Below are 24,234 nucleotides of genomic sequence, written 5' to 3' on the forward strand. Positions count from 1 at the left end.
TTTATGGTGAAAATCCATCAGTGAAGTAGTGCAAATAAAATTATGCTTGTAAACTTTGACCACAAGTATAACTTTGAAACCAAAGTTGCTTCTATATTAACTTTAGGGCAAAGAAATAATCCATGTTCATGATAGAATCTGAGAGCTTGTTCCCATAGCATGAGTTCCACAACTAAACTGAATGACACCTAGATTAATTCCATAATACTGACTTGGATTATGATACCTTCACCCATATACAAATGAAACATAAATGTCACTGTCTCTGAGAATTTTTGTAAAATTGATGCGCAGTGTATAAACAAAGAGAATGAATTTACCAGCTTATTTAAACCAATGAATTTGTTTCGATAGTTCATTTGTCATGTAATTAAGAGCAAGTTAGTGATGCATTTGAAAGCTTATTTTAACCAATGAATTTGTCTCAATGGTTCATAAATCATAATGAATTTAAAAGTAGAAGCAGAATTGTTACGATATTAATAAAAGAAATCCCATATATCTTTTGTATCCAGCGGTCATGTATATCTTTGGTTTTGCTTGTAGAAACCTACTAAAAATAGGATCAATCCAGTGAAGCTGGCTGAAGACAATATGTATATGAAATTTCAAGCAAAACTAAAACACGAATCAATGCTTTTAGCATCCTTTGTGGTTATCAAATCTGAATTAGGAACAACTAAAGAAATGAAAAGAAGCGCAGGCACAATGCAATTGCCCCGTGTTTCTTCCTTCTCATCATAATCTTACAGGACTTTGATGCTTGAAATTGAACAGAAGAAAAAAGAAACATTTTCAAGTAGCTTATGTGACCATAGCATGAAGAAAATAAAAAACTGTAGCACAAGCAAGCGTGAATAGGCCATCAAAAAGTAGGAGCCTCCAGGTTGACATTAAAAAAAAAGTACAAAGCATTGGTCTAAGCAAAATGGCATTTGTTAGAAACAGTGAAGAATGTGCTAGGATTTTTAAGCATGAGTTTTGTGGCTTGATGTAGCATCAAGAAAGCATCTCCTTGTGGCTTACTAACCAAATATTTTTTTTTGAGATAACTATCAGTAATGAACACATATCTGTGGCAGTAAAGGCATGTTGAAGTTTTTCTTTTTCTGGTACCAGCGAAAAATAAGTTCTCCTTTTTGTGTATTTTGAGGTACAAAATAAAAAAATATAATCTCTGATGGTCCTTCGTACTTCAGGTTCATGGCCAAATGATCAGTAGCATTATCACTACTTTTATGCTCAAAGAAGATCTATGCAAACCAAAAGGTGAAACACGGACAAAGTTCATATTTTCTGCCTATGGCTTGATCAAAGTTGTGAAATTTGGGAATGATGCGCACTATCACAAACCTTAAATTGGCTGAGAAAGGGTGGGAAATTTAGTGGAGTACCGTTAGGACTGCATGATGCCTGCACTGAACCCACCGTTGTCATTGCCAAACAGCTTACCTTTGTCTGTTGGGAAACCAAGTAGTAGTCTATGGCTCTCAAAAATGCAATACCAATATCATCTGTCTTATTGGCTTATCTTTGGTACCACACATAAACACTCAAATTGTAACCCGTAAAGTTCAATCATTAACACAAAAGAATAGTAGCCACAATCTGAAAGACTATAGTGCATTTCTGTTCTACATTTTGGAAATCAACTAGACCAACTAATTTCTGTCATCGACATATGAATGCAAATTTAGTGTGAGAGAAATTTATAAATGCAGCGATGCATATAGGTAGATAAAAGTAAAACTATGCTGTCCATTTGCCAGCTTCATGATAAAAGTAAAACTATGCTGTCGTGGCCGCGGCAAGGGGAAGCGAGCTGGCGCCAGGTGACGAAGTCGGTAGCCAGTAGTCGGTGGAGCGCGGCAGCCCGTGCTGTTGGCGAAGGAAGGAGCGGGCGCCGCGGCAGGCGCAGAGCAGAGGGCCTCCGCCGTACGGGGCGCTAATTCTGCTCCATGCCCACGCCTCCACACTGGTCGCGTACTCGTACCCCTCAGCCCGCGGCCTCCCGTTTCCTTGCGGGCAGGTCCCGCCGCTGCACCCCACGCCGGACCGCCGCTCGTGCTCCTGCCGTTGCCCATACTGCCGCTGAGAACCGCTGTCTAGACCCACGCACGAACGCGGTGCTCCAAATCAAGCACCAGAGCGCGGTCGTGGCGCCCATGGCTGCACCGCCGCCACCAAAGCTATCCGATGTCTAAGGTTTGGCCGGGGTCGGGTCGCGGGGCAAGACGACCCACTCACAGGGGGGCGAAAAGGGAGGACGAGAGGGAGAGGGTGCGCCTGGGGCTGCCGGCGGCGCTGGGGAGGAGAGGAGGGCGGCAGCAGCGACGGGCGGCGCGACGTCGGAGGCGGCCGTTCGAAAGAGGGAAGAGAGAGAGAGAATGGGAGGGAACCGGGTCGGGGCTGCCGATGCGCGTAAAAATGTCGGTGGCCGGCGCGAAATCGGAATTTTTTCTTTTTTTTGAAATATTTTGTAAATCAGGGTCCCCGTATAAGAAACACGAGCGCGTCCACTGTTAACGACGACGGGCCTTCTTGGACCTTGGGTTGATTTCCGAAAATGGAGGGTATTGTTGCAAAATGGCACGTGCCTCCCTACGAACGGCCGGATCGGCGTGATCGGACGGACACGAAATCGGGACGACGTGGGGCGCTCAGGGGCCGCGACTGGGTGCTGAAATAGAGGATCTCGATGTGAAGTATTAAAATGCTTGTGAACCTTACAATTTTACAAAGATGAAGAAAGAGTCGTCTACATACACTCCTATGATTGGGCCACTTCCGTGAACCATACTGTGCTTGGACCGTACGTCTTACAATCTTTCTCTTGGATGCTTTCGCTCATGCAACTGGGATCAGCGCCGCTTTCCTTGGCTGGTCCAGCTTTTGCTTACATTTGATTGAAAAAAGATGTTGGCATCATTCACATTTTACCAAAGATACAGAAACCAATTCCATATCTCACAAACCAAGCGTTCAAATTAAAATATGATCGCCCAATTTTATTTCTTATGGTAAGCTTTTCAAAATAAAACCATACTTGATTATATATTGGGATGATATTTTCTTGAAGAAATATTTTTATGATCCTGGTACAATTTCAAGTTCAGTAGAAAATTATTCCAGGTTCATGAAAATAATTTTCCAACTTTATGAAAAATAATAAAATATTCATACGATATTTTTTTTTGTTGCACTAGTTCACGGAACTCAAAGGTTCAAAAGGATCTAAAGTTTAATAAAAAAAAGTGAATTTCAAGTTTCAAAAAAAACTGGCAACGTGCAATAGCGTCAATCGCATATATAACAAATATGTGCTTCTGGTGCATGATTGTAATCTTGCTCTCCTCTTATATGAATTCAAGCCAGGTTCTAGATCTTCCAAAGAAAGTTTTTTAGCTACCACCGTGCACAGTGAAAGAAAATTAGAGCTAAGGTTGTTTGGCAGCACTCTGCTCCAGAAAAAACAACTCCACTCCACCAACTCCATAAAACTTCCTGCCAAACACGTCTAACTTCGTAAACTCCAGCTACAGAAAAAACGTGAAATAGAAAATCAGATCCATATTTTTTTCGAAGTACCTCAAAAGGTACTCAAAAACACTAAATTCACACCTCCTCGTGAAGTTGGGGTGTAATTACCCACCACCCACTCGTTACCCAACCGGTTCGCGAAACAAAACAATCCCTCCCTCCTCCTCCCGTCGCCCCCTTCCTTTCTCCGCTGCCCGCCGCCACCGCGCCACCCATGCCCCCCATGGTTCGGTCGCTGTCGCCGGACGGGCCGCCGCGCCACCCCTGCTCCCCGTCGCGCTGCCTACTTGGCACTGCCTGCCCACCATGCCGACCGCGAGCCTCTACCTCCGTCGCAAGCCACTGCCGCTCGCCAGGCGCCGCTGGTCTCGGGGGCTCTCCATGTCGCGCTGGGCCGCTACTGCCCTGCGGCCCCAAGCCTCCGCAGACCGCCGGTGCTAGATCCTACGGAGCCGCGTCTCTGATGCTCCCCGTCCCCCGAGGTTGCCTCTCCGCCTCCAAGTCAACAAGATCGAGCCACTGGCCATGTGCCACTCCTCCTGTCTTCCGCGTTAAGTCAAAATCCAACGAATAGATCCATGGTCACATGGAGGAAGAGTACAAATTTTTGGGATGTTGAAGACTTCAAGCTCGAGGTGCGCCAGAGAGCAGAGCGGTGGTATGGCGGGCGAGCTGCTCTTCTGGTATTGTCCGTCCATCTTGCTCGTGCCTGCATAGCAAAGGATTTCAAGATTGCTTGCTGCTAGCGACAGCATCTAGAATAATTGGCTCTTGTAATTCGGTTTTATTATTGTTTGTTATTCTTTTTGGTGAATTAAATTGACCTTCACTTTGTTGTTAGATTCTGTTCTTGTGCAAGAGGAAGAGTAGAGGAGGGCGACGGCCCCGGCAGTAGATAAAAGAGGAGAGAGGAAGGGGAGGAGAGAAAAGAGAGGAGGGTGACATGTGGATCCATTTATAATGGTAAAATAGACTATTTATACTAAATTTTTATATTTTTGGAGCTGGAGACCTATAATCAGCCAAATACATACAATAACTTTATGTTTTCTTTGATGGAGCTATGAAAAGATGGAGTTGATAGTTGTTTTTTCTGGAGTGCTGCCGAACTCTGCCCTAACTTTTTTTTTTTTACAGAGCTACACATATCATCGTAGAACATGATTCACATACGGGCCTTCAGAAGTTCTTGGTCCGTCTGTGTGTGTGGGTCAGAGGCCCCTCCAAACGGCCCAGCAAAGTACAGATGCATCGTTCGGCCATTCGATGCATAACAGGCCCGAAGATGCAGCCCGCGTTCACAGACTCGTCTGGGCTAGTTTCCTCATAGTTTCTGTGACGCCACACTACTACTGACCCACCACTACCGGCCGCACCCAGCAGCCCAGCCGAACACAACAATGCGACTGCCGCCGCGCACGAGTGATGCCTTACACTCTTAGGTGGTGTTTGGCAAGGAGCGGTTAAATTTTAGTCCCTGTCATATCAAATGTTTGACACTAATTAGGAGTATTAAATATAGTCTAATTACAAAACTAATTGCACAACCCCTAGGCTAAATCGCGAGACGAATCTATTAAGCCTAATTAGTCCATGATTTGACAATGTGGTGCTACAGTAACTATTCGCTAATGATGGATTAATTAGGCTTAATAGATTCGTCTCGCGATTTAGTCTAGGGGTTCTGCTATTAGTTTTATAATTAGCTTATATTTAATCCTCCTAATTAGCATCCGAACTTGTGATGTGACAGGGCTAAAGTTTAGCCCCTGGCATCCAGACGCCCCCTTAGTCGCTCCTAGTATAGAATCTAGATTAATATTATTTGGATTCAAAGATAATAAAGTGTTCTAAGTTGATTGATTATGGCTAACAGTGTGTGTCCAGATGGATAATCTTTTCTTTTTGGCAATTTGGAATACTGTTTTGTTTCCGTTGAAGAATGTCCCAAAGTAAGGTCAACTACGTTTTTGGTCCATCGATTATTGGTGCATACAACATTCAAACATACTTAGAATTAGCTGCAAGTTCTCAACATTATGTCTACATTTCAAATGAAATAGGGAAGTAGGGAGTAGCTTTTGTTGGAGGGGAGAGGTTTAATTTGGTTCGACAAATTTGACCCAGATACCCTTATCCATACACATGGATGCGGTAATAGTTGCAACCAGTATCATTAATTGACGACTGAGAATTGTCCTTACAGCCTAGAGATTTGTGCTAATTTAAAGCAGCAGTATTAGAATCAAAACTAATTGTTGGATAATATTTTCTGTTCTTTGGGAAACTGCTCTTGGATGATTAAGCTAGCTGTGGCTGAACCATCATGTCCACCACAGCTTACTTTGGATTTGTAACGCGGAGGAAGAGTTGTTGTCAGAGTCTGATAGTGGTTGCCATGATGCCAATACTTATGTCGTAAATTGCCGAGTAGTAGCAGTACGACCAAGTACCCTAGTTCTGCAAAGAAAGATTCATAAGCAACATCCAGTGGTCAATTACCGATCAGCCAATTAACCGGCAAGTTCGTGGATGCCATGTTGCACGTGTACTAAGAATATTGTTCGGCCACCCTCTGTCTCCATCTATAAAAGGGCCACCCCCACGAGCAGCACTTCGTCACCTCTCCCTTTGAGCTCTCTTCCTCACACGCACAGTCGCGTGAGCAAAAGCTAGGATCAAAGCAGAAAGACAGAGGTGCACGACAATGGCTGCGGCATTCAGGCTCGTCGTGGTGGTGACATGCGCCTTGTTGCTGGCGTCGGCCTGCCAGGGCCTGCAGGTGGGCTACTACAAGAAGACGTGCCCCCGCGTGGAGCACATCGTGAGGGCCGAGGTGAAGAAGTTCGTCTACAAGAACGCCGGCATCGGCGCCGGCCTCATCCGCATGCTCTTCCACGACTGCTTCGTCCAGGGATGCGACGGCTCCGTCCTCCTGGACCCGACGCCGGCGAACCCGGAGCCGGAGAAGCGGAGCCCGCCCAACTTCCCCAGCCTGCGCGGCTTCGAGGTGATCGACGCGGCCAAGGACGCCGTCGAGAGGGCCTGCCCGGGCAAGGTCTCCTGCGCCGACATCGTCGCCTTCGCCGCCCGCGACGCCGCCTACTTCCTCAGCAAGCTCAAGGTAAAGATCGACATGCCCGCCGGCCGCCTCGACGGGCGCGTCTCCAGGGCCTCGGAGGCCCTCGACAACCTGCCGCCCCCATTCTTCAACGTCAGCGAGCTCGTCGCCGCCTTCGCCGCCAAGGGTCTCGGCGCCGAGGACATGGTCGTGCTCTCCGGCGCGCACACCGTCGGCCGCTCCCACTGCTCGTCCTTCGTCGCCGACCGCCTCGCCGCCCCCTCCGACATCAACGCCGGGTTTGCCAACTTCCTCAGGAGGCGGTGCCCCGCCAACCCGACCCCGGCGAACGACCCCACCGTGAACCAGGACTTCGTCACCCCCAACGCGCTCGACAGCCAGTACTACAAGAACGTGCTCGAGCACAAGGTGCTCTTCGCGTCCGACGCCGCGCTGCTCGGCTCGCCGGAGACGGCCAAGATGGTGCGCGACAACGCCTACATCCCCGGCTGGTGGGAGGACAGGTTCAAGGCCGCCTTCGTCAAGATGTCCCGGGTGGAGGTGAAGACCGGCAAGCAGGGCGAGATCAGGAAGAATTGCAGGGTTGTCAACCATGGTCATCCGCACAGACACTACTGATCGACCGATCGATCAGATGCTGCATCCACATTGTTTCGTTCTTGCGATTTCCATACCATGAGGTTGCTTCATGATTATCAACTGCCCATCCTTCGAATTTTCTTCGGCTTGCATTATTGTTTTCATTTCTTTGTTCGTTGCGTTGACGACCAAAACTGGCTCTAAATTGCGTCAACACGTTGTTTGGCTGTTCGTGTCTGGTTTGAATGTAATCTCCTTTCACTCTCGAGAATGTATAGTGGTAATTCGGTTAGATACCTCAATTTTGTGAATAAATGATTAATTTGGTGATTTAAGATTTACTACTAATTTTTGTGTAATAAACGATCGATTGGGTGATGATTTACTACTTTGTTACACTTTTTACTCTGCACAGCAGCGCCTGAAATATGAAAAAAAATTGTGGGAAATGATGACACGACGTCTAAGATGCGAGCTAGCAACGTAGATGATCTTTCTTGGTAACGCAAAATAGCAATGGCGAAACAACCATGACAAAAGCAGTAGCAGACACCTAAGAAGAGTACCACAGATCTTTCATTCTTGTGTGGTGCCTAGTGCAAAATTTTCTTTTAATTGCGCGCCAAGACACATATTTCTGTATGTGTTCTTTTACATGGCTAGATGACAAATATCGTTGCACCTCCACTTTCCGTGTTTAGCTCCCACACTTGCGTGACCCATGAAACATGCAAGCAGTTTGCACATTTAATTTCCCTCAACTTAACTTGAGAGAAAATTATAAAAGAAAGGAACTCAAGATAATTCTTCAGATTTTCAAAGGAAGCAATGGGACATATTTGGGAGAAAAATGTTGCACTAAAATTTCTAGAATGTCAAGAGTAAGTTAGTACATATTTCAAAGAAAAAATAACTGACATCAAAGGGCAAATTTAGTGCAATTTCGGTGCAAACATAAGGGCAATTTTGAGGCAAATATGAGAGCAAAGCTGATCAAATTTGGGGGCAGTGTTGATGTAAATTCTAGAGCAAATAGATATGCATGTACCAGAAAAATGAGTGAAGGCTCTAGAACTTACCTTTAAACTTTTGAGGGAAACTATGAAAGCATTTAAATAACCAAGCATATCATAATGGGTGTGCTTCCTCAAGCAAATGATTACCAATTTAGGAAATTTCATATAACTATATAAGGCATGAAAGTTTGAGACAATGGCAAATAAGGAACCGCATCAACTTCCGATGACAAATTAAATAATGAATTTTCACCCAATGTATAGAGGTGCTTCACAAAAGAACTAAAAACAATGGTTTGTTAAACAAAAGAGGGGTACTACATTTGATCTCAACGAAGAAGGTAGCGGTGATTCTACCATGGAGAGAACAAAAATGAGTGAAATAAAAAATGATGAAAAAAAGATATTTCTACACATGTAGCCATTTGTATTTGTCAAAAGCTTATTTCTATCTATTTTGTTATAGACATAACCAAGTGATCAAACACTATAATGAAAAGATAATTATTCTTATGAATTGTATCTACAAATTGGTGTGTGCATAAGATTACATAATAATAGATTTATTTTTAGGACAATATGATAGAGCTACGATCTCTAATGACATAAAATATTAAAAAATCAATATGTTAGGAATAACATAATGGATGGAACATCATCAATATGAATATTTTGCTTCTAAATTGCCTCATTAGCTTGGGTTTTGTCCATGTAATGGCAGTGACTTCTCCTTGATTTCACATGTCATCAAATTATGGCTAAAAAACTCGATAACTTTAACATGCTTAACTATGTGTCTTCCTATTGAATTTATGTCATGACATACTCTCATGATAAGTATACGCCTTTTATCAATGCTGCCATTGTGGCCAATTTGAGGTATTACATAACTGCCACTAAGTTTATTTCAAGCAATGAAAATACATATGTTTCTAAATGCGTAAAATTGAAATGCAGAAAGAACTTGTTACTTCTTGAACAATATTGATATGAAAAGTAATATATAGTTAATACTAAGTTAATTAATTTTCATTTTGTACTTATTACCAGCAATTACATATATATATTAAAAACTCAAAAGTATGTAATTATTTCCTTATTAGGGAATCTTACATATTATTAATGTGTCATTAAAAATTTCATTTGACATACAATTTAGTCTAACTAGTATAAATCTATTGAAATGAAAATAAATGTTTCAGTCTCATGGCTTGATTGGTTGAAAACCGGTGCTAAATATTTTCGTTTTGTTTTCATGGGAAGTTCGATCTTGTCATTGAAAGGGCGTTTGGTGACCAACCAGATCCGGTGCAAATTTTAAATTGGTACTTAGATTGTGTTGATGCCATGCACTCCTCAATAGTGGGCCAGTTTAATTTTCTCAGAATCATTTACCGCATGTTTTTTGAAATGAATTAAACTTTTAGAAATAATGTTGTGTATTTAAGGCTAAGCACACTAAAGGTTCTCTGAAATTAGCTGTTTTGCTAATAAGTTATCTGCTGCCCGCTTCTGACAGGAACCAAACAGTCCTGGAACTTGCTCCCAGAGCAGTCCCAAAGCGTCATGTGGCTTGTGTTCCGAAGCTGGAATTGTGCTTTAATTTTAATCCATCATTCATAACACATTTTTAAGAAAGAGAAAGAGTCAGTCACAAAACTTAGCATATCAAAACGAGTGTTCCATCGTTACAATGAAAATACACATTACAATTTATACACATTCTCAAATATAACAGAGCAAGCAATACAACAACAAATAGCAAAAGAATACAAGAAGTAGTAAGCATGGATAATTTGCTGTTTGGAAATCAGAGGCCCAATTGCTGCCAAAAAATGGGGGGGGGGGGGGGGGGGGGGGGGGGAATCGAGGTGCGTGAGAAACCCTGCAAACAAGAACGAACGCTCCAATGGCCATGCGTTCATGGCAACAGCAACATCGGATTGCTCAGTAGTGTGGATGATCTTAGTTGACGACCCTGCATTGCTTCCTGATCTCGCCCTGCTTGCCGGTCTTCACCTCGATTTTGGACATCTCGACGAATGCCTTCTTGAACTTGCCCTCCCACCACCCGGGGATGTTGGCGCTGTCTTGCACCATCTTGGCCGTCGCCGGCGTGGTGAGCAGCGTGGCGTCGGACGTGAAGAGCACCTTGTGCGCCAGCACGTTCTTGTAGTACTGGTTGTCGAGCCCGTTGGGGGTGACGATGTCCTGGTTCACGGTGGGGTCGTTGGCCGGCGTCGGGTTGGCGGGGCACTGCCCCCTGAGGAAGTTGGCGAACCCGGCGTTGATGTCGGAGGGAACGGCGAGGCGGTCGGGGACGAAGGACGAGCAGTGGGAGCGTCCGATGGTGTGGGCTCCCGAGAGCACGACCATGTCCTCGGCGTTGAGGCCCTTGCCGGCGAAGCTGCCGACGAGCTGGGCGACGTTGAAGACGGGCGGCGGCAGGTTGTTCAGGGCGTCGGAGGAGCTGGAGACGCGCCCGTCGAGGCGGCCGGCGGGCATGTCGATCTTCATGTTGAACCCGCTGAGGAAGTAGGCGGCGTCGCGGGCGGCGAAGGCGACGATGTCCGCGCAGGAGACGACGCCGGGGCAGGCCTTCTCGACGGCGTCCTTGGCCGCGTCGATCACCTCGAAGCCGCGCAGACTGGGGAAGTTGGGCGGGCTCAGCTTCTCCGGCTGCGGGTTCGCCGGCGTTGGGTCCAGGAGGACGGAGCCGTCACATCCCTATATATAAGTGTGCATCGTGTCAGTGTCGTCGCATCCCTTGCAGCATTGCACGAAGAAGCATCTCGATCGTGTTCGTGTGCACGGTCAACAGTGCGTTACCTCAACGAAGCAGTCGTGGAAGAGCATGCGGATGAGGCCGGCGCCGATGCCGGCGTTCTTGTAGACGAACTTCTTCACCTCGTCTCTCACGATGTGCTCCACGCGCGGGCACGTCTTCTTGTAGTAGCCCACATGCAAGCCCTGACACGCCGTCGCCAGCAACAGGGCGCATGTCACCGCCACGGCGAGCCTGAACGAAGCAGCCATTGTGTGTCCTTATTTGGCTGCTCTCTTCTACTTTGCTCTGAGCCTTTGTGTATTTGAGTGCGGGAGCTAAGAGCGGATGGGAAATGATGAAGTGCTTTCCGGATGGGGTGGCTATTTATAGATGGAGATTCGCCGACGACGTCGACGTTGTTAGTTGGATCCATGGTGTATTGTATTATGGAGTAAGAGGAACTGATTAAAGGAGCTAGCTGTTACAGAACATGCATGGAAGCCGCAACCGCAAGTAGCTAAGCATGTTACAGAACCTGCAGTCTGCAGATGGATTGTTTAAGTTGCTGTGGCTGCATGTTGCGGAAAACTGCCTGTGGTATCCTCGCTCTGTCTGTGACTGAATTTTTTTGTCTCTTGATGGGAATGTTCCATTGCATGATTTGCTTTCAACCAATTGCTCACACTACATATATCTCGTGGTCTTCTTTAGGGAAGTGAACATTTGTAGTGAAGAGTAATATATGCTCGTGAAGAGCAGGACGGAGCTGCCCCGTTGGATTAGATGATCACTTAATCTTCGAATTATCGGATCACAATGTCGAAGAAGCCACGGAAAATTAGCACCTGATGGTTGGATTTAAAAATTTCTCAAATGGATATATGTGTCAGTGCTAGGAATAATGCATTCAAATTGCCTTGTAAGAACCTGTAGATGTTTTTTTCTTAAAAAAAGAACAACTTGTGGTGTCTTTGTTCCTTTCTAAATCAGAAAGTTTGTATTTTATTGGCGCCTTTAACAAGCTGTCCATATGATTGGATCTCTACTTATTTTATTGGCGCCTCAGTAATTACTACTGTGTTATTGTAGGATTTTCAGAATAATTACCATTTTAAGTTTTAATACAAGAAACTGCCTTGCTGAATTTTCATTCACAACCTACATTAGGTAGTAAATGATATGCATTCAACACAAAAGTTGATCATAAGGTATAAATACATGTATTTGGGAATGTATAGAGTAAAAAAATTACACAGATGACCTCCCCCTGTTGGTTGACGTCTGCCAATCAAACAGGACCGCCAACCTAAGTTCGATGAAATAATTAAGCTCCAGATAGCTGTACGCTCTTTCTTAGCTCAACTGGGAATTATTAGTACCATGTGGGATTAGGCACTGAGTCAATGAGCAAGCGAGCCGACTAAAACTGAATTGTTTGAAGTTTACACCTGGCAATGCACAGTACTCATCACAGCTGGGGGCGTTGTGCCAGACTGCCAGTCTTGCTTGCCTCTTGTGCATACGGTTTTGGCTGCTTCCTTCAGGTTTTCATAAACCGGGAAGTTGAGTTGTTTAGTAGTCCTGTCATCCCAAATTATAGATTCCAAATTATAGATTATTTTGACTTTTCTATATTTAAAGAATTTGTTATGCATCTAGATATATATCTAGATGCATAGCAAAAACTATAAATAAAATAAAATGATCAATAATTCGGGATGGAGAGAGTAGGAAATGTTCCGATCCCATTGGAAGTGTCCTTGAATTCGATTCCAGAAGGGTCAGGATAACTCCCTGCATTTCAAGTGAGCCTAGAATCAGACGCACTACTTAAATTTAGCTGAGCTCCTGAATTTCAATACGTGGTGGTTCATTTTCTCTTGTGCGATTTTGTTCATGCATCTAGTTTAATATTCCCTCCATTCTAAATTGTAAGTTGTTTTAGCTTTTCTAGGTTCATAAATATTATTGATAATATTTATAATACTTATGAACCTATAAAAATCAAAACGATCTGCAATTTGGATTGGAGGAAGTACTTGTGGTAGGCTTGTAGCTTACTAGCCTACCGTGCACTCTTCAGGTAGGCATAGGGAGCATGTTCTAAACTCTAATTATTTCCTCTGTTTCTAAATGTATTTAAAAATTGAGAGAGTAAAAGGCAAACTCGTTATGTTTTTGGTAACAAATAAGTTGAAAGGGTAGCAAGCAAAAGACAGTGTACAATAGGTTTTGCACTATGGATTTCAAGCAGATTATATGTTTTTGGTAACCAAACTCTAAGGGTTTCTCCAAAGAACACCTACATAGTTCAGGTAACAATTTATTGCCTAATTTAATTTCATCTATTAATCCTGGTTCGCTCAACTTAACACCCGTGAACATTTGTTGTTGTGTCAGAGGTTTAATCGAACATTGTAAGGTGAGTCAGCTAGCAAAATTGGTGAAGCCCTTGTACAAGTAGTTTCGGGTTCAAATCAACAAAATCACAGATTTAAGGACCACTCCCAAAAAATAGTTTAGATTAGAGGCTTACAGCACAATTTAGCCTTTTACAAATTATTCCTGCTGTATTTGTTACTATTCCTGAAGATTCAATTGAAGAAGGAAGAATACTAAGAAAAATAGTAAATGAGGGTGCAAGTACCAAGTAGCATAGCTTTGTGAAATTGGTCCCAGAAATTGTAGTCACTCAGCAACGAATTTCATCACTTAAAAATAAATTTCATTTTCTTTCAACATAATCATGTGAACAAAGATTAAATGAGTCATGTCCATGTTTTTTACATAAACGATACTCCTCTTATTATATATGACCTGATAATCAGACAGAATGTTGCTCATAATGTCCAAGGACAGAAAGAGGAAATAGCCAAGTGTTGAATAGCATCAGACAGTGAAACATATAAGCTCTCAGAACAACATGCACCATTATATGACCGCTTTGAATATTTGTACATCTGGGGCACATGGAGATGCACTCTAAGAAGAAAAAAAATTATACACATTTTGGAGCACACATAGTGACATGAATGATTTCTCATTCTTATTCACTCCACTTGTAAATTGGGAACAACTTACCCTTCTAAATAAATTGGGAACAATACACAACTGGTAGTGATAGACTCATAGACCTACCATTATATTACTGTAAATTCAAGGAAGCGAGGACTTCAAGAAGGGAAGCAACAAATTGCATCTGAACCTCCTCATCAATTGCCAAGAAGAGGGGGAAATGAACGAAGAGAGACCTGATACCATGTTTCTCTGCAAACCTAAGAGAGTGATAATAGACATAGTTGCACACAAATCGACCAGCATCATCTGAAGGCGCCACATCATATCCCATTTGTTGAAGAGACTCGCTTAGTTCCTTCACTGGTAGTGTAGTCTGCTTGGTCATGGAAGCAAAACGTGGTTCAGCTGATGGGCATGATAATATAACTAACAGGAGAACATTTGAGATAAATCGCTCGTTAATGAGGGTGTTGCATTGAAGTGATAGCTTTAAGTTCAACAATGGAAAATCAATACTTGGATTGTGCTCTTGAAAATGAAAAGAATGGACAGCAGAGTCAGTAAAACAGAGGATTTGCATGACAGTAAGTTAACAACATAATGTGAAAGACAAGTTTTCCAAATGACATGTTTAGAGATACTCATAATGATTTTCAAATTTAATGGTTAAAATATACCTGTCTTGAGTGTAAGATGCTTCCATCACATGACAATATAGGCACCCTCTGGAATGTAGAACAAATGAATGATTGAATGTAAACAAGTTACGAAGATATAATGAAATAAAGAATGGAAACAAAGGTACAAGGATAGCAACCTGCGGTTTCCATCCTAGCTCATCTGGGCAACGAAAAGTAGCTTCATTAACAGCTTGGTTCTCAAGAGCAAACCTATGGGAACCACTGTTGGCTCCAAAATGGAGCTAAAAATGTTCCATAACCATAAGTCAAGGTTTAAACCACATGAATGGATAAATAAAAAATGTTTAGCCATCTGAAAACATTTCAGCATTATATCTTTCACCCAAATTAGAATCAGTCAATCGACACCAACTTCTATTTAAATGGTCAAATTTCAAACCAAGAGGTGATGGAATTCTGTAAAATATACATAGTTCCGACTTTGCCTGCAGAAAAATGTTCATAGATGGCATTGATTTCAAATTATGCTAATCTCATGATGAAAGATGCTATGTGGTGTGTAAATTAAAAAATTTACAAAGTGCTGTTATTTCTAAAACTTGGGAATTTATCACAGGAACTAATAAAACCGCTACTCCAAACTAGCTCACAGTTTCATACTTCGTCAGACAATTTACATTCTGTGCCGATATAGGATCGGGCGAAGGTGAGGTCTTACCAGAATTACTTGCCCCTGATTCGGTGATCCATTTTCCCGGTCCAGGACAGTTGACTCGAACAATTCATACAACGGACGCAGTGCACCCTGCCCGGCCGCTTCAAGAACAGTGCAGCTCCCGAGCACAAGGCCCTTGGGCAGCCCTCTCTTCTCCATGAACGACAGGAGATTGCGCACGATTCTCTCGGTCGGGTTCTCGGCGACTCCATGGAACCTCTTGAATCCGGTCACGTGAACGGTGACCGGAGAAGGCCCCTCGGAACCCATCTATCTTGTTATGCAGCTTGAGCAGCGAAACCTTGGCTCTGCCGGAGAACCTGGATAGAGGCCGGCTTGTATATGTAAGGTACTGCAGCCAGCAGGGGGAAAGCATGTTTGTTGAGGTTACTGCAGAATGCAGATAATTGCTGCAACTGCACAGCGTGAATGCATTCACACATCCAACATGTGGGCGATGCTAAGCAAGCCATGATACATGACATTCAGCAATATCGTTGCCAAGAAGAAATTTGTAATGATGGGGCGGAGGAAAGCCACAAAAATCAAAATGTGGTCCGAAGTCGTAACCACTAGCTTATCAACAAAGTATAGAAAAAAAGGATTGTAATCGGGTGTTTGGTTACATGTGCGACTGGCAGGACGCCACGGAGCGGCGAAGCCATCCTGCCAGGGACTTTGACACCGACTGACCGAGACGTCGGCCCGGAGTCTCATATACTAGGAGCAAGCAAGCAATGACAAAACCACCCCATCTTTTTTGACCGGATCAGAGGATTAAAAGTTCATCCACAGTGGGTTGTTGGAACAATTTAAACATGGAAACTTGGAGGAATTTGTTTCCGTTGTGTGCGAGTACATGTTTTCTATTCTAGTAGCGTGCCAGCCCAATCCGGCCCAAAGCCAACATCGAGAAACCTGTCCGGTAACCAGGCAGCTCAGAAGAAGAATCCGTAGATGACGCAGGAATTTTCTTTCTGTGCTAGAAAGCACAGGATCAGAAGAACAAGGGAGAGGTCCCATCCTAGGTGCTCCAAGTTGTCCCGAAACGAAATTCCCCACACGAGAGCAGGAGTAGACCCGAACAAGCCACGCACTCACCTCGGGACAGAGAGCGGCGCGGGGGCGACGAAGGAGCTCCTCCTCCTCCTCCTGCAGCTGCTGGGTTGAGTGCGGTGCAACGATTTGCTCTTGCTTCTCGGCCTGTCTCGGGGGCGGACGGGGTGTGGTGTGGCCGTGTGGGTGTGGGGGAAGAAGCAGACGGAAGGAAGAGCTTTGGCTAGCAGAGGAGCCGGGTCCGCCCAGCTGCCCCCTTATTAAAGCGCGCGCGCCGGCGGGCGGGCCCACAGGACAGAGACCGTGGGCGCTACGGCGGGGCCCCACGATTCAGCGGCGATTCGACGGGGGTGGGGGTGGGAGCCAGCTGAGCTACCCCCGGGCCCCGGCGTGGGATAAGCGAGGGCGGTTTCTGGGGTCTGGGGAAGCGGAAGCAAAACGAGACGGCAGCTGAGCTGAGAGGGTGCCAGCGTGCCGGCGCCGGGACGTCAGCCTTTGTCGGCGGCGCCGCCCCCGTGTCTGGTTTGGTTTTGCGGGGCCTGGTCTCCTACGCTACCACGGCAGGTTTCCTGAAACCGCATGGCGCTCGTGCGGTTTTTCTATCGCGCCACGGTTTCGCGCTCGCGGCGCCGGCGTCGGCGCCTGCTGGATCGATATCCGGACGGAACGGCACGGCACGGCAATGGCCACGCGGAGGTCACGCCATGACGGGAAGAGGAGCTGAGGAGGGGGCGCCAACCGTTTGCTGCTGCTGTTTGCACCACAGCACTTTTTTCTTCAGGCCGGAAAAGTAGTGACGACCTTATTCGGCCCGACCACAGCCTTAATGTTGTTCCAACGTGTAAAAATTTGACAAATGGCCTGACCCAGCCCGATTTGAGCCCGAACGTTTTTCTACTCCGACCTGGCCTGGCCCGTGGGCTTTGAAGATGAGCTGTGGGCTTGTGGCATGTCGGATTAGGAGGATTTAACAGCCCAAGATGAGTTGGGGGCTCGTGGCATTGCGGAAATCCTATCCATCTTCCGAAAGAATTTTTTAAGTTATTCGTACAACAAATGTGGTTTGTCAGATGTGCATCAAACCTAAATCTAACCTTCACTCATCTCTCCTCCCCTACCTGCACCACCGCTTGTCGCCACCCCCTCCCCCTACCACCACCAGCCTGCGCATTGCCCGACGCTGGCGCCGTCGCGTCGCGCCCCGCATGGCCGTCGTAGACGCCAATCGCGCTCGCCTCGCATGGCCGCGGCCCCAGCCCACATCCTTATGCCGCGGCCGCCGGAGCTGGAGAAGAAGGCGTGACCGGTGGCGAACGTTTTCTAATAAAAACTTGAAACAATTAAAAAGATATTGGTACAACTTTTTCCAAAAAGATGTTGGCTCAACTTTTTTTTCGAATAAATGTTGGTTCAACTTTTTCCCCGAAGGAATGTTGGTCCAATTTTTTGAATAAAATATTGAACACTATTTTTTATCCAATATTTTTTCAGTGTGCCATTATCAAATGAGCGGGTCGGGGAAGAAGTTGAGGAAGAAGAAGATAAGGTTGAGATGGAGCTAGGTGGGCCGGGAGTTTTCCAAGAGATAGATATGAGCCCCCGTGGCATGTCGGGGATGCGGAGGATTTCACAGCCCTGCCATGTATCCTTTTTTAGGGATAGAAAAATATTATCTGAACCAGTGAACCCTACCGGCGGCGGATTGTTTTCATTCTGCGTGCCCCATGAACGGATGACTGATGCTAAAACAAGGACTAGTAGTGACCTCGTTCATAATTTCTCAATTCGACCTTCTTCTTTTGAAAATGCTCTGCTTTTATTTGCATTTGATTTCCATATTAGACTAAAGCCTGAAAACCAACTCTTCTCTCGGTTGAGTGTTCTGAGAAAAGCGTGAACGGGCAACAATCTTCTCATACGGCGAGCCGTTTCCTTTCTCCGGTAGAGTTTCTTCGTCCTCTGGGTTTAGAATTAGAGGGAGGCGGGCATCATGGAAGCACAACGCAGCGGTTGAAGATGCTCGTGCTAGCTACAGAAACCATGGTCCGGGATTCATACGTTCCAATACCAGACAGAGACAATCAAGTGTGTACAGCGATAACGAAATATGTACGCAGGAGTACTAGGCAACATCAAACCAAGCAGGGAGTCACGCGTAGGCTTCCGGCGCGAGTCGCGGCGTGACGACGGCGCGGAGCGGCACGGCCTTGGGCAGCGCGAGCCCGAAGGTCTCGGCCATGTCCAGCTTCTCCTCCCCCTCCGGCAGGCGCCAGTCGAACGCGTGCAGCAGCGTCCCCAGGAAGTACTGCACGAACACCATCCCGGCTAGCTTCCCGGCGCAGATCCTCCGCCCCGCGCCGAACGGGATGAGCTCGAAGTAGTTCCCGAGCGGGTCCACCTTCTCCGCCGCACCGCCGGGCAGGAACCGCTCTGGCCGGAACTCGAGCGGCGCCTCCCACGCCTCCGGGTCCCGGCCGATGGCCCAGATGTTGATGAGCAGCCGGGTGTTGGCCGGGACGCGGTAGCCGCCGCCGCCGACGTCGACGTCGCAGGCGTCGAAGGAGAAGTGCGGGAGGCTCAGCGGCGTCGACGGGTGCAGCCGCATCGCCTCCTTGCAGGCGGCCTGCAGGTAGGGGAGCGCTGGCAGGTCCGACTCCTCCAGACGGCGGCCGCGGCCGACCACGCGGTCCAGCTCCTCCTGCGCCCGCGCCATCACGGACGGGTTCTTGAGCATCTCCGCCATCGCCCACTCCACGATGATCGACGACGTGTCCGTGCCCGCCGTGAACATGTCCTGCGTACGTGCGCGTCCATTGGAAAATTAATGAGCAAGAATGCAACTCAACGGCTAATAATCAGAAGATTAGTTTATAGGTTGGTTGGAGACACGATCGACGATGCATGGTCCCCGAGATGTAGGTGAGATTGTTCGATATTGTACGGCATGAATGTGAATCTCAACAAACTTTGGTCAAGTGCAGTCATCTGGGGTGTTTGATACCCCATGTTAAAGTTTAGCACATGTCACATCGGATGTTTGATGCTAATTAGAAGTATTAAATATAGGCTAATTACAAAACTAATTGCACAGATGGAGTCTAATTCGCGAGACAAATCTCTTAAGCCTAATTAGTCCATGATTTGACAATGTAGTGCTACAGTAACCATTTGCTAATGATAGATTAATTAGGCTTAATAGATTCATCTCGCGAAATAGCATAGGGGTTCTGCAATTAGTTTTATAATTAGATCATATTTAGTCCTCCTAATTAGCATCCGAACATCCGATGTGACACTGCTAAAGTTTAGCACCTAGTATCCAAACACCCTGAACTTGTTCATTTATTTCACCATTTTAGTTCACTATCTATCGATACCTAACAAGTTGGTGAGTTTAGACTTGAGATCAGTGGTGCATTGTTTTCGTAAAAGAAAGTTGAACAGAAGATAAAAAAAGTGACCGGTGACTTGATGAGTATGCTAGCGGTAGCAGCAAGCAACTCTGCACCAACCGAGTACCGGGCATGAGTAGGCTACCTTAACTTCCAGCCAACTTAACAACTAAACTATATATGGATAGATCCATTGTTTACGAATTCAGGTATGTTGGTGATCAGTTTCTTTTCAAGTTTGGCCCCGAAAAGTTTATGCTTTTACTACACCTTTCAGTGGCAAATTAAAACAGCAGCAGTACATTGCAAGGTATGCAAGTGAGTTGAGAACAACAGGTGGTTACAGCATCACTAATCCAGAACAATTTTTATTACGTCAAGCACAGTGTACCTTATGCTCCCTCCGTTCCAAATTGTAGGTCTTTTTAACTTTTCTAAATTCATAGATATTATTATGCATCTAGACGTACCCTACATTTTGGAACGGAGGGAGTATTAGAGAAAACAAAATTCATGGATGGTGATCACCAGTTCCTTGTCAACATCTTTGGTCTACGGGAACACTGCTCTACAACAATTTTGGTACTGTCAGTTTTGTATTTACCCTAGATAGCGATCGATCAATATGGAGGCAGGTGTCGTCATAAAGTTGTGGGTGTACCGTGTGTACGTAGTAAAGATATCGAGGTTCAGACTTGAGTCAAGGCCACAGGAGTCAGTAGGATGTCATGTTGAGAGCCCTGCTTGTCCAAACCTTAACAACCGTTAGTGGTTTTGGTTGCCTGAGTAGTCACGGCGCGGGCTAGGCTCAATGATATCAGTGTTGACACTCACCAATAATCACAACTAGATCATGCTTCAAGGCAACAGCCTTCGCACCATAGGTTCACTTGCCTACAAAATTCTTCTGGGAAATGACATAAGGACAGGAAGTAGAGTGCAAATATATCCCTAGGTATAAATGTCTCTTTATTTCTTTCCTGATAGACTGTTTCACTTGTTATTACTAAGAATTACGTGGCTTTCACTAATTAATTTCTATATGATCTTGGAACACACCATTTTTCCCCCAAAATTTCATTTAGAATATACTCCATAAGAATATATTTTATTATTGTAGTGTTTCTTCCAAAGAGGGCTTTTTGTTTGTTTTCAGAAAAAAAAAACCCTCCTCTTTAGGGTGAGGATTCGAGGATCCCTTCCCTTCCCCCCCCCCCCCCCCCAACCCCACCCACATTTTTTTTCAGTAAAAAAAGCTTCTACTGATATCAAAACAATGTAAGAGGTGATCGCAACTATCTTGAGATCAGCCGCCTCTGCATGCAAAACAGACACGCTAAACAACCATCAATTTGCAGACTAGATTGTCATGCACCCATATGCCGGGGTAAAAAGAAATTTATTGGCCACCTTCTCCAATTGTTGACACGCCGTAGCAAGAAATAATTTTGGCCACCACATGTATAGACTTTTGTATTTAAAAAATATATGTTGTCATGTTCCAATCTAGTAAAAACATTCCAGTTAGAGAAAATGTTCGAGAAAATTGTATTTTTTTCTTGTTTAATTTCACCTACTTTTATATTTCGGCCTTATTAATTGTTACTGGATTTATCCAACGCTTTTGCAAAAGTTAATGATCCAGGGACCGCAAATCTATGGGCAGCTAAATAGATTGTCCCAAAAAAAAAATCCTAAAAGCTAAGTGAATTCTGGGGACTAGGTAAACATCATCTTTGCGTAAAAGCATGCATTTTGTTCTAGGAATTTGACAGAACAAGCCATCAGCTATCACCTCACTTGACTGATCATGGTTGTGGAAGGCTCCAAACTGTACCATCAGTTCGACCACTAACCAAACATATCAGCTCGAGCGTGCTTTCGGTCGTCGTCGCTTTCCAACAACTCGATCCACTAGTAGCTCCACCTACCTCACTTCACTCGTTCCCGCCCGGTCATGGAAGCCGCGCGCGCCCCACGAATTGCACCCGCACCAATGTGGCATGCATTATTCTTTTTTAAATAAAGCAGGAGAGCTGCCGATTATATTAAACAAAGATGAAGTCTGGACTAGACAATACAGCAAATGGAAGAAAAAATAACATGAGCAGATTGGATTAGGACATCGACACGATCTGAAACAACTTTGGCCGGTCGGATTGGGACATCAACACGATCCCGCAACAACAACATGGCATGCGTTACAATTACACAGCTAGAGCTAGCTTTCGGTTGAATAGTGCCCCATGTTAGGTAGTGGCTACTACATCTCGGAGCGATGGATCAGTCAATGAGTACGTAAAGCAAGCAATGGAGGAAAGAAATTAACTAAAAGCAGTAAGTAAGTAATGGATGAGCCAGGTCGAGCGCTTACGAAGATGAGGCCCTTGATGTTGACCTCGGTGATGGTCTCGCCGCTGTCGTCGTCGGCGCCGGCGTCCATGGCGGCGCGGAGCCTGTCGACGAAGTCCTGGCGGCCGTGACGCGCGCGGTCGGCGGCCGTCGCGGCGTGCTCCGCCAGCAGCTTGGTGATGAGGCCGTCGAACTGGTGGTGGATCCGCCGCAGTTTGGCCTGCACGCCCTGCAGGTCCAGGCGCGCCAGCGCCGGCACGAAGTCGCTGATGTTGAACAGGCCCGCGCCCGTCAGCAGCGACACGATCATGTCCTTGTAGCTGATGCAATGATGCGACATGATAGTATGATACGGACATTATGTTTTGCACACCATATTTTGGATAAAAAAAGATTTAATTTGTGTTAGTCCGATGCTTTTCACGGTTTCACTTTCTAAGTTTTGGTGAGCGACTCTCTTCACTGACAGGGACTTCACGGTTCAGTCATTGGCAGCTGGCAGATACAGATTTTTTAAGTACGGACATCATACATAGGTCACTACCTCAACTAAACCTAATTGATTATTCGTCTGTCTAAAGGACAGTTCCGATTAGTTCTTATTTTCTGAGTATTTGCGAGGAAGTACGATCCAAATTTTAATTATATCTAAACTAAAGGCACCGATTATCCTGAAATGTGGGGAAAATGTGGTTTTTTATTTATTCACTTCTAGAAGCGACTTTATTAATTTATCTTTCTGTTCGATCTCAACACATAATTATCTTTTTAAGAAATTTGAATTTTTATGATATCCATCGAACCGCACGCATACAGGTCCTCACTCACCTGTTGGACTCCTCCCCCTGCGCGTCGAACACCCGCTTGCTGACGGTGATCTGGCCGACGATGTTGGCGAGCGCGCAGACGAGCACCTCCGGCACGACGACGGGCCTCCCCGCCGCGGCCGCCTCCGCCATCCCCCGCAGCAGGTGCCCCGCCTCGTCGCGGCGCACGCACGCCCAGTCGGCGAGCGCGCGCGCCCCGAGCAGGTGCACGCTGGCCAGCTTCCGCATCAGCTTCCACTTGGGCCCGTAGTTGGCGAACACCATGTTCTGGCACCCGTACGTGATGTCGGCGGCGCTGGCCACGGCGGGGCGGTTGGCGTACGGCGCGTCCAGCGCCTTGAGGAACGCCCGCGCCGCGGCGGGCGACGACGCCACCACCACGCCGGCGGTGCCCATCTTGAGGTACATGACGGGCCCGTACCTGCGGGCCAGCGCGGCGAGGCCGGCGTGCGGGGCCGGGCCGACGAGCGGCAGCGCGCCGAGGATGGGGAGCCCCGGCGGGCCCGGTGGGAGGCGGCCGCGGCCGGAGGAGGAGGAGAGGGAGCGGCGGAGCGCGAGGTGGAGGAAGAGGCAGAGGAAGGCGCAGGAGAGCACGACGGGGTCGGTGCAGAGTGTGGCGAGCTGCATGGTGGCCGGTGGGCGGTGGCGCGTAGGGAGGAGGAAGACCTGCCCTAAGCTTCTCCCTCGCGCGCGCACGGCGGCTTTTATATATCCGTGCTAGCTGATACTGCTAGCGTGCAAGCTCGATCTGATAGGTTTGGTTCAGGTTGTGGCTCAAGATATCGATGCTTGGCTGCTGTACCTTTCGATTGACTTGTTTGTTGTGCGATCCTCGTCTTTATACGTACTCCCTCCGTTCTTTTTTATTCTTTTTTATTTGACGTTGCTTAGCTCAAATTTGAGCTAACCAGCGTCAATGATTTCTTTTTGAAACACCGTTTCTCGTTTACTTGAAAGTTTTCTTAGGGTCAGAGGAGCATGGGCATGCTGTCATGGCGTGGTGAGCTAGTGCACCCTCCACCAGAAAAGAAGACCCCGGCCCCCTTAGTGGCGTGGTGCAGCATGTAGAAAAATGGAAAAGCAACTTAGGCGTGCAAGATGGGAGTCCCGTGTAGCAATGATTACGGATCGATCACCGCATTTTAGGGTGATTCCGTGTTGGCATATGCATCGAAGAAGGCTCTCGTATCATAGTGTTATATTATGCTATCCAGAAGATCAAACACAATCACAACCACAACAAGATCAT

General features: G+C 46.1%; 4 protein-coding genes and 1 long non-coding RNA gene across 6 annotated transcripts; 2 read left to right on the top strand and 3 right to left on the bottom strand.

Annotated features, from left to right (window-relative positions):
• The first annotated feature begins 3,691 nt into the window (after positions 1-3,691).
• LOC140221337 (uncharacterized) lies at positions 3,692-5,452 on the top strand. Its single transcript, XR_011897109.1, has 2 exons — positions 3,692-4,503; positions 4,678-5,452. It is a non-coding gene; the product is annotated as an uncharacterized lncRNA (long non-coding RNA).
• Positions 5,453-6,173: 721 nt separating this feature from the next.
• Positions 6,174-7,542, top strand: LOC117839700 (peroxidase 2). The gene has a single exon (XM_034720095.2). It carries the CDS (start codon positions 6,248-6,250, stop codon positions 7,238-7,240), a length of 993 nt encoding a protein of 330 aa, XP_034575986.1. The 5' UTR covers positions 6,174-6,247; the 3' UTR covers positions 7,241-7,542.
• A 2,335-nt stretch (positions 7,543-9,877) lies between these two features.
• LOC117839664 (peroxidase 2) lies at positions 9,878-11,329 on the bottom strand. Its single transcript, XM_034720058.2, has 2 exons — positions 11,047-11,329; positions 9,878-10,944 (listed from the first exon to the last, which is right to left on the bottom strand). Exons 1-2 carry the CDS (start codon positions 11,251-11,253, stop codon positions 10,183-10,185), a joined length of 969 nt encoding a protein of 322 aa, XP_034575949.1. The 5' UTR covers positions 11,254-11,329; the 3' UTR covers positions 9,878-10,182.
• A 2,561-nt stretch (positions 11,330-13,890) lies between these two features.
• LOC117838873 (uncharacterized) lies at positions 13,891-16,653 on the bottom strand. 2 transcript variants are annotated; one of them, XM_034719061.2, is made up of 5 exons: positions 16,460-16,653; positions 15,362-15,678; positions 14,820-14,924; positions 14,680-14,727; positions 13,891-14,375 (listed from the first exon to the last, which is right to left on the bottom strand). In XM_034719061.2, exons 2-5 carry the CDS (start codon positions 15,626-15,628, stop codon positions 14,130-14,132), a joined length of 666 nt encoding a protein of 221 aa, XP_034574952.1. In that variant the 5' UTR covers positions 15,629-15,678; positions 16,460-16,653; the 3' UTR covers positions 13,891-14,129. The 2 variants fall into 2 exon arrangements, with proteins under 2 accessions (XP_034574952.1, XP_034574953.1); XM_034719062.2 differs by having other exon boundaries at positions 15,362-15,710.
• Positions 16,654-18,440: 1,787 nt separating this feature from the next.
• On the bottom strand, positions 18,441-23,801 carry LOC117838872 (flavonoid 3',5'-hydroxylase 1). Its single transcript, XM_034719060.2, has 3 exons — positions 22,987-23,801; positions 22,181-22,478; positions 18,441-19,208 (listed from the first exon to the last, which is right to left on the bottom strand). The coding sequence occupies exons 1-3, from the start codon at positions 23,610-23,612 to the stop codon at positions 18,564-18,566; spliced, it is 1,569 nt and encodes a 522-aa protein (XP_034574951.1). The 5' UTR covers positions 23,613-23,801; the 3' UTR covers positions 18,441-18,563.
• Positions 23,802-24,234: the final 433 nt, after the last annotated feature.

Source organism: Setaria viridis, chromosome 9 (genome assembly GCF_005286985.2).
Source record: "Setaria viridis chromosome 9, Setaria_viridis_v4.0, whole genome shotgun sequence".
Classification (NCBI taxonomy): domain Eukaryota; kingdom Viridiplantae; phylum Streptophyta; class Magnoliopsida; order Poales; family Poaceae; genus Setaria; species Setaria viridis.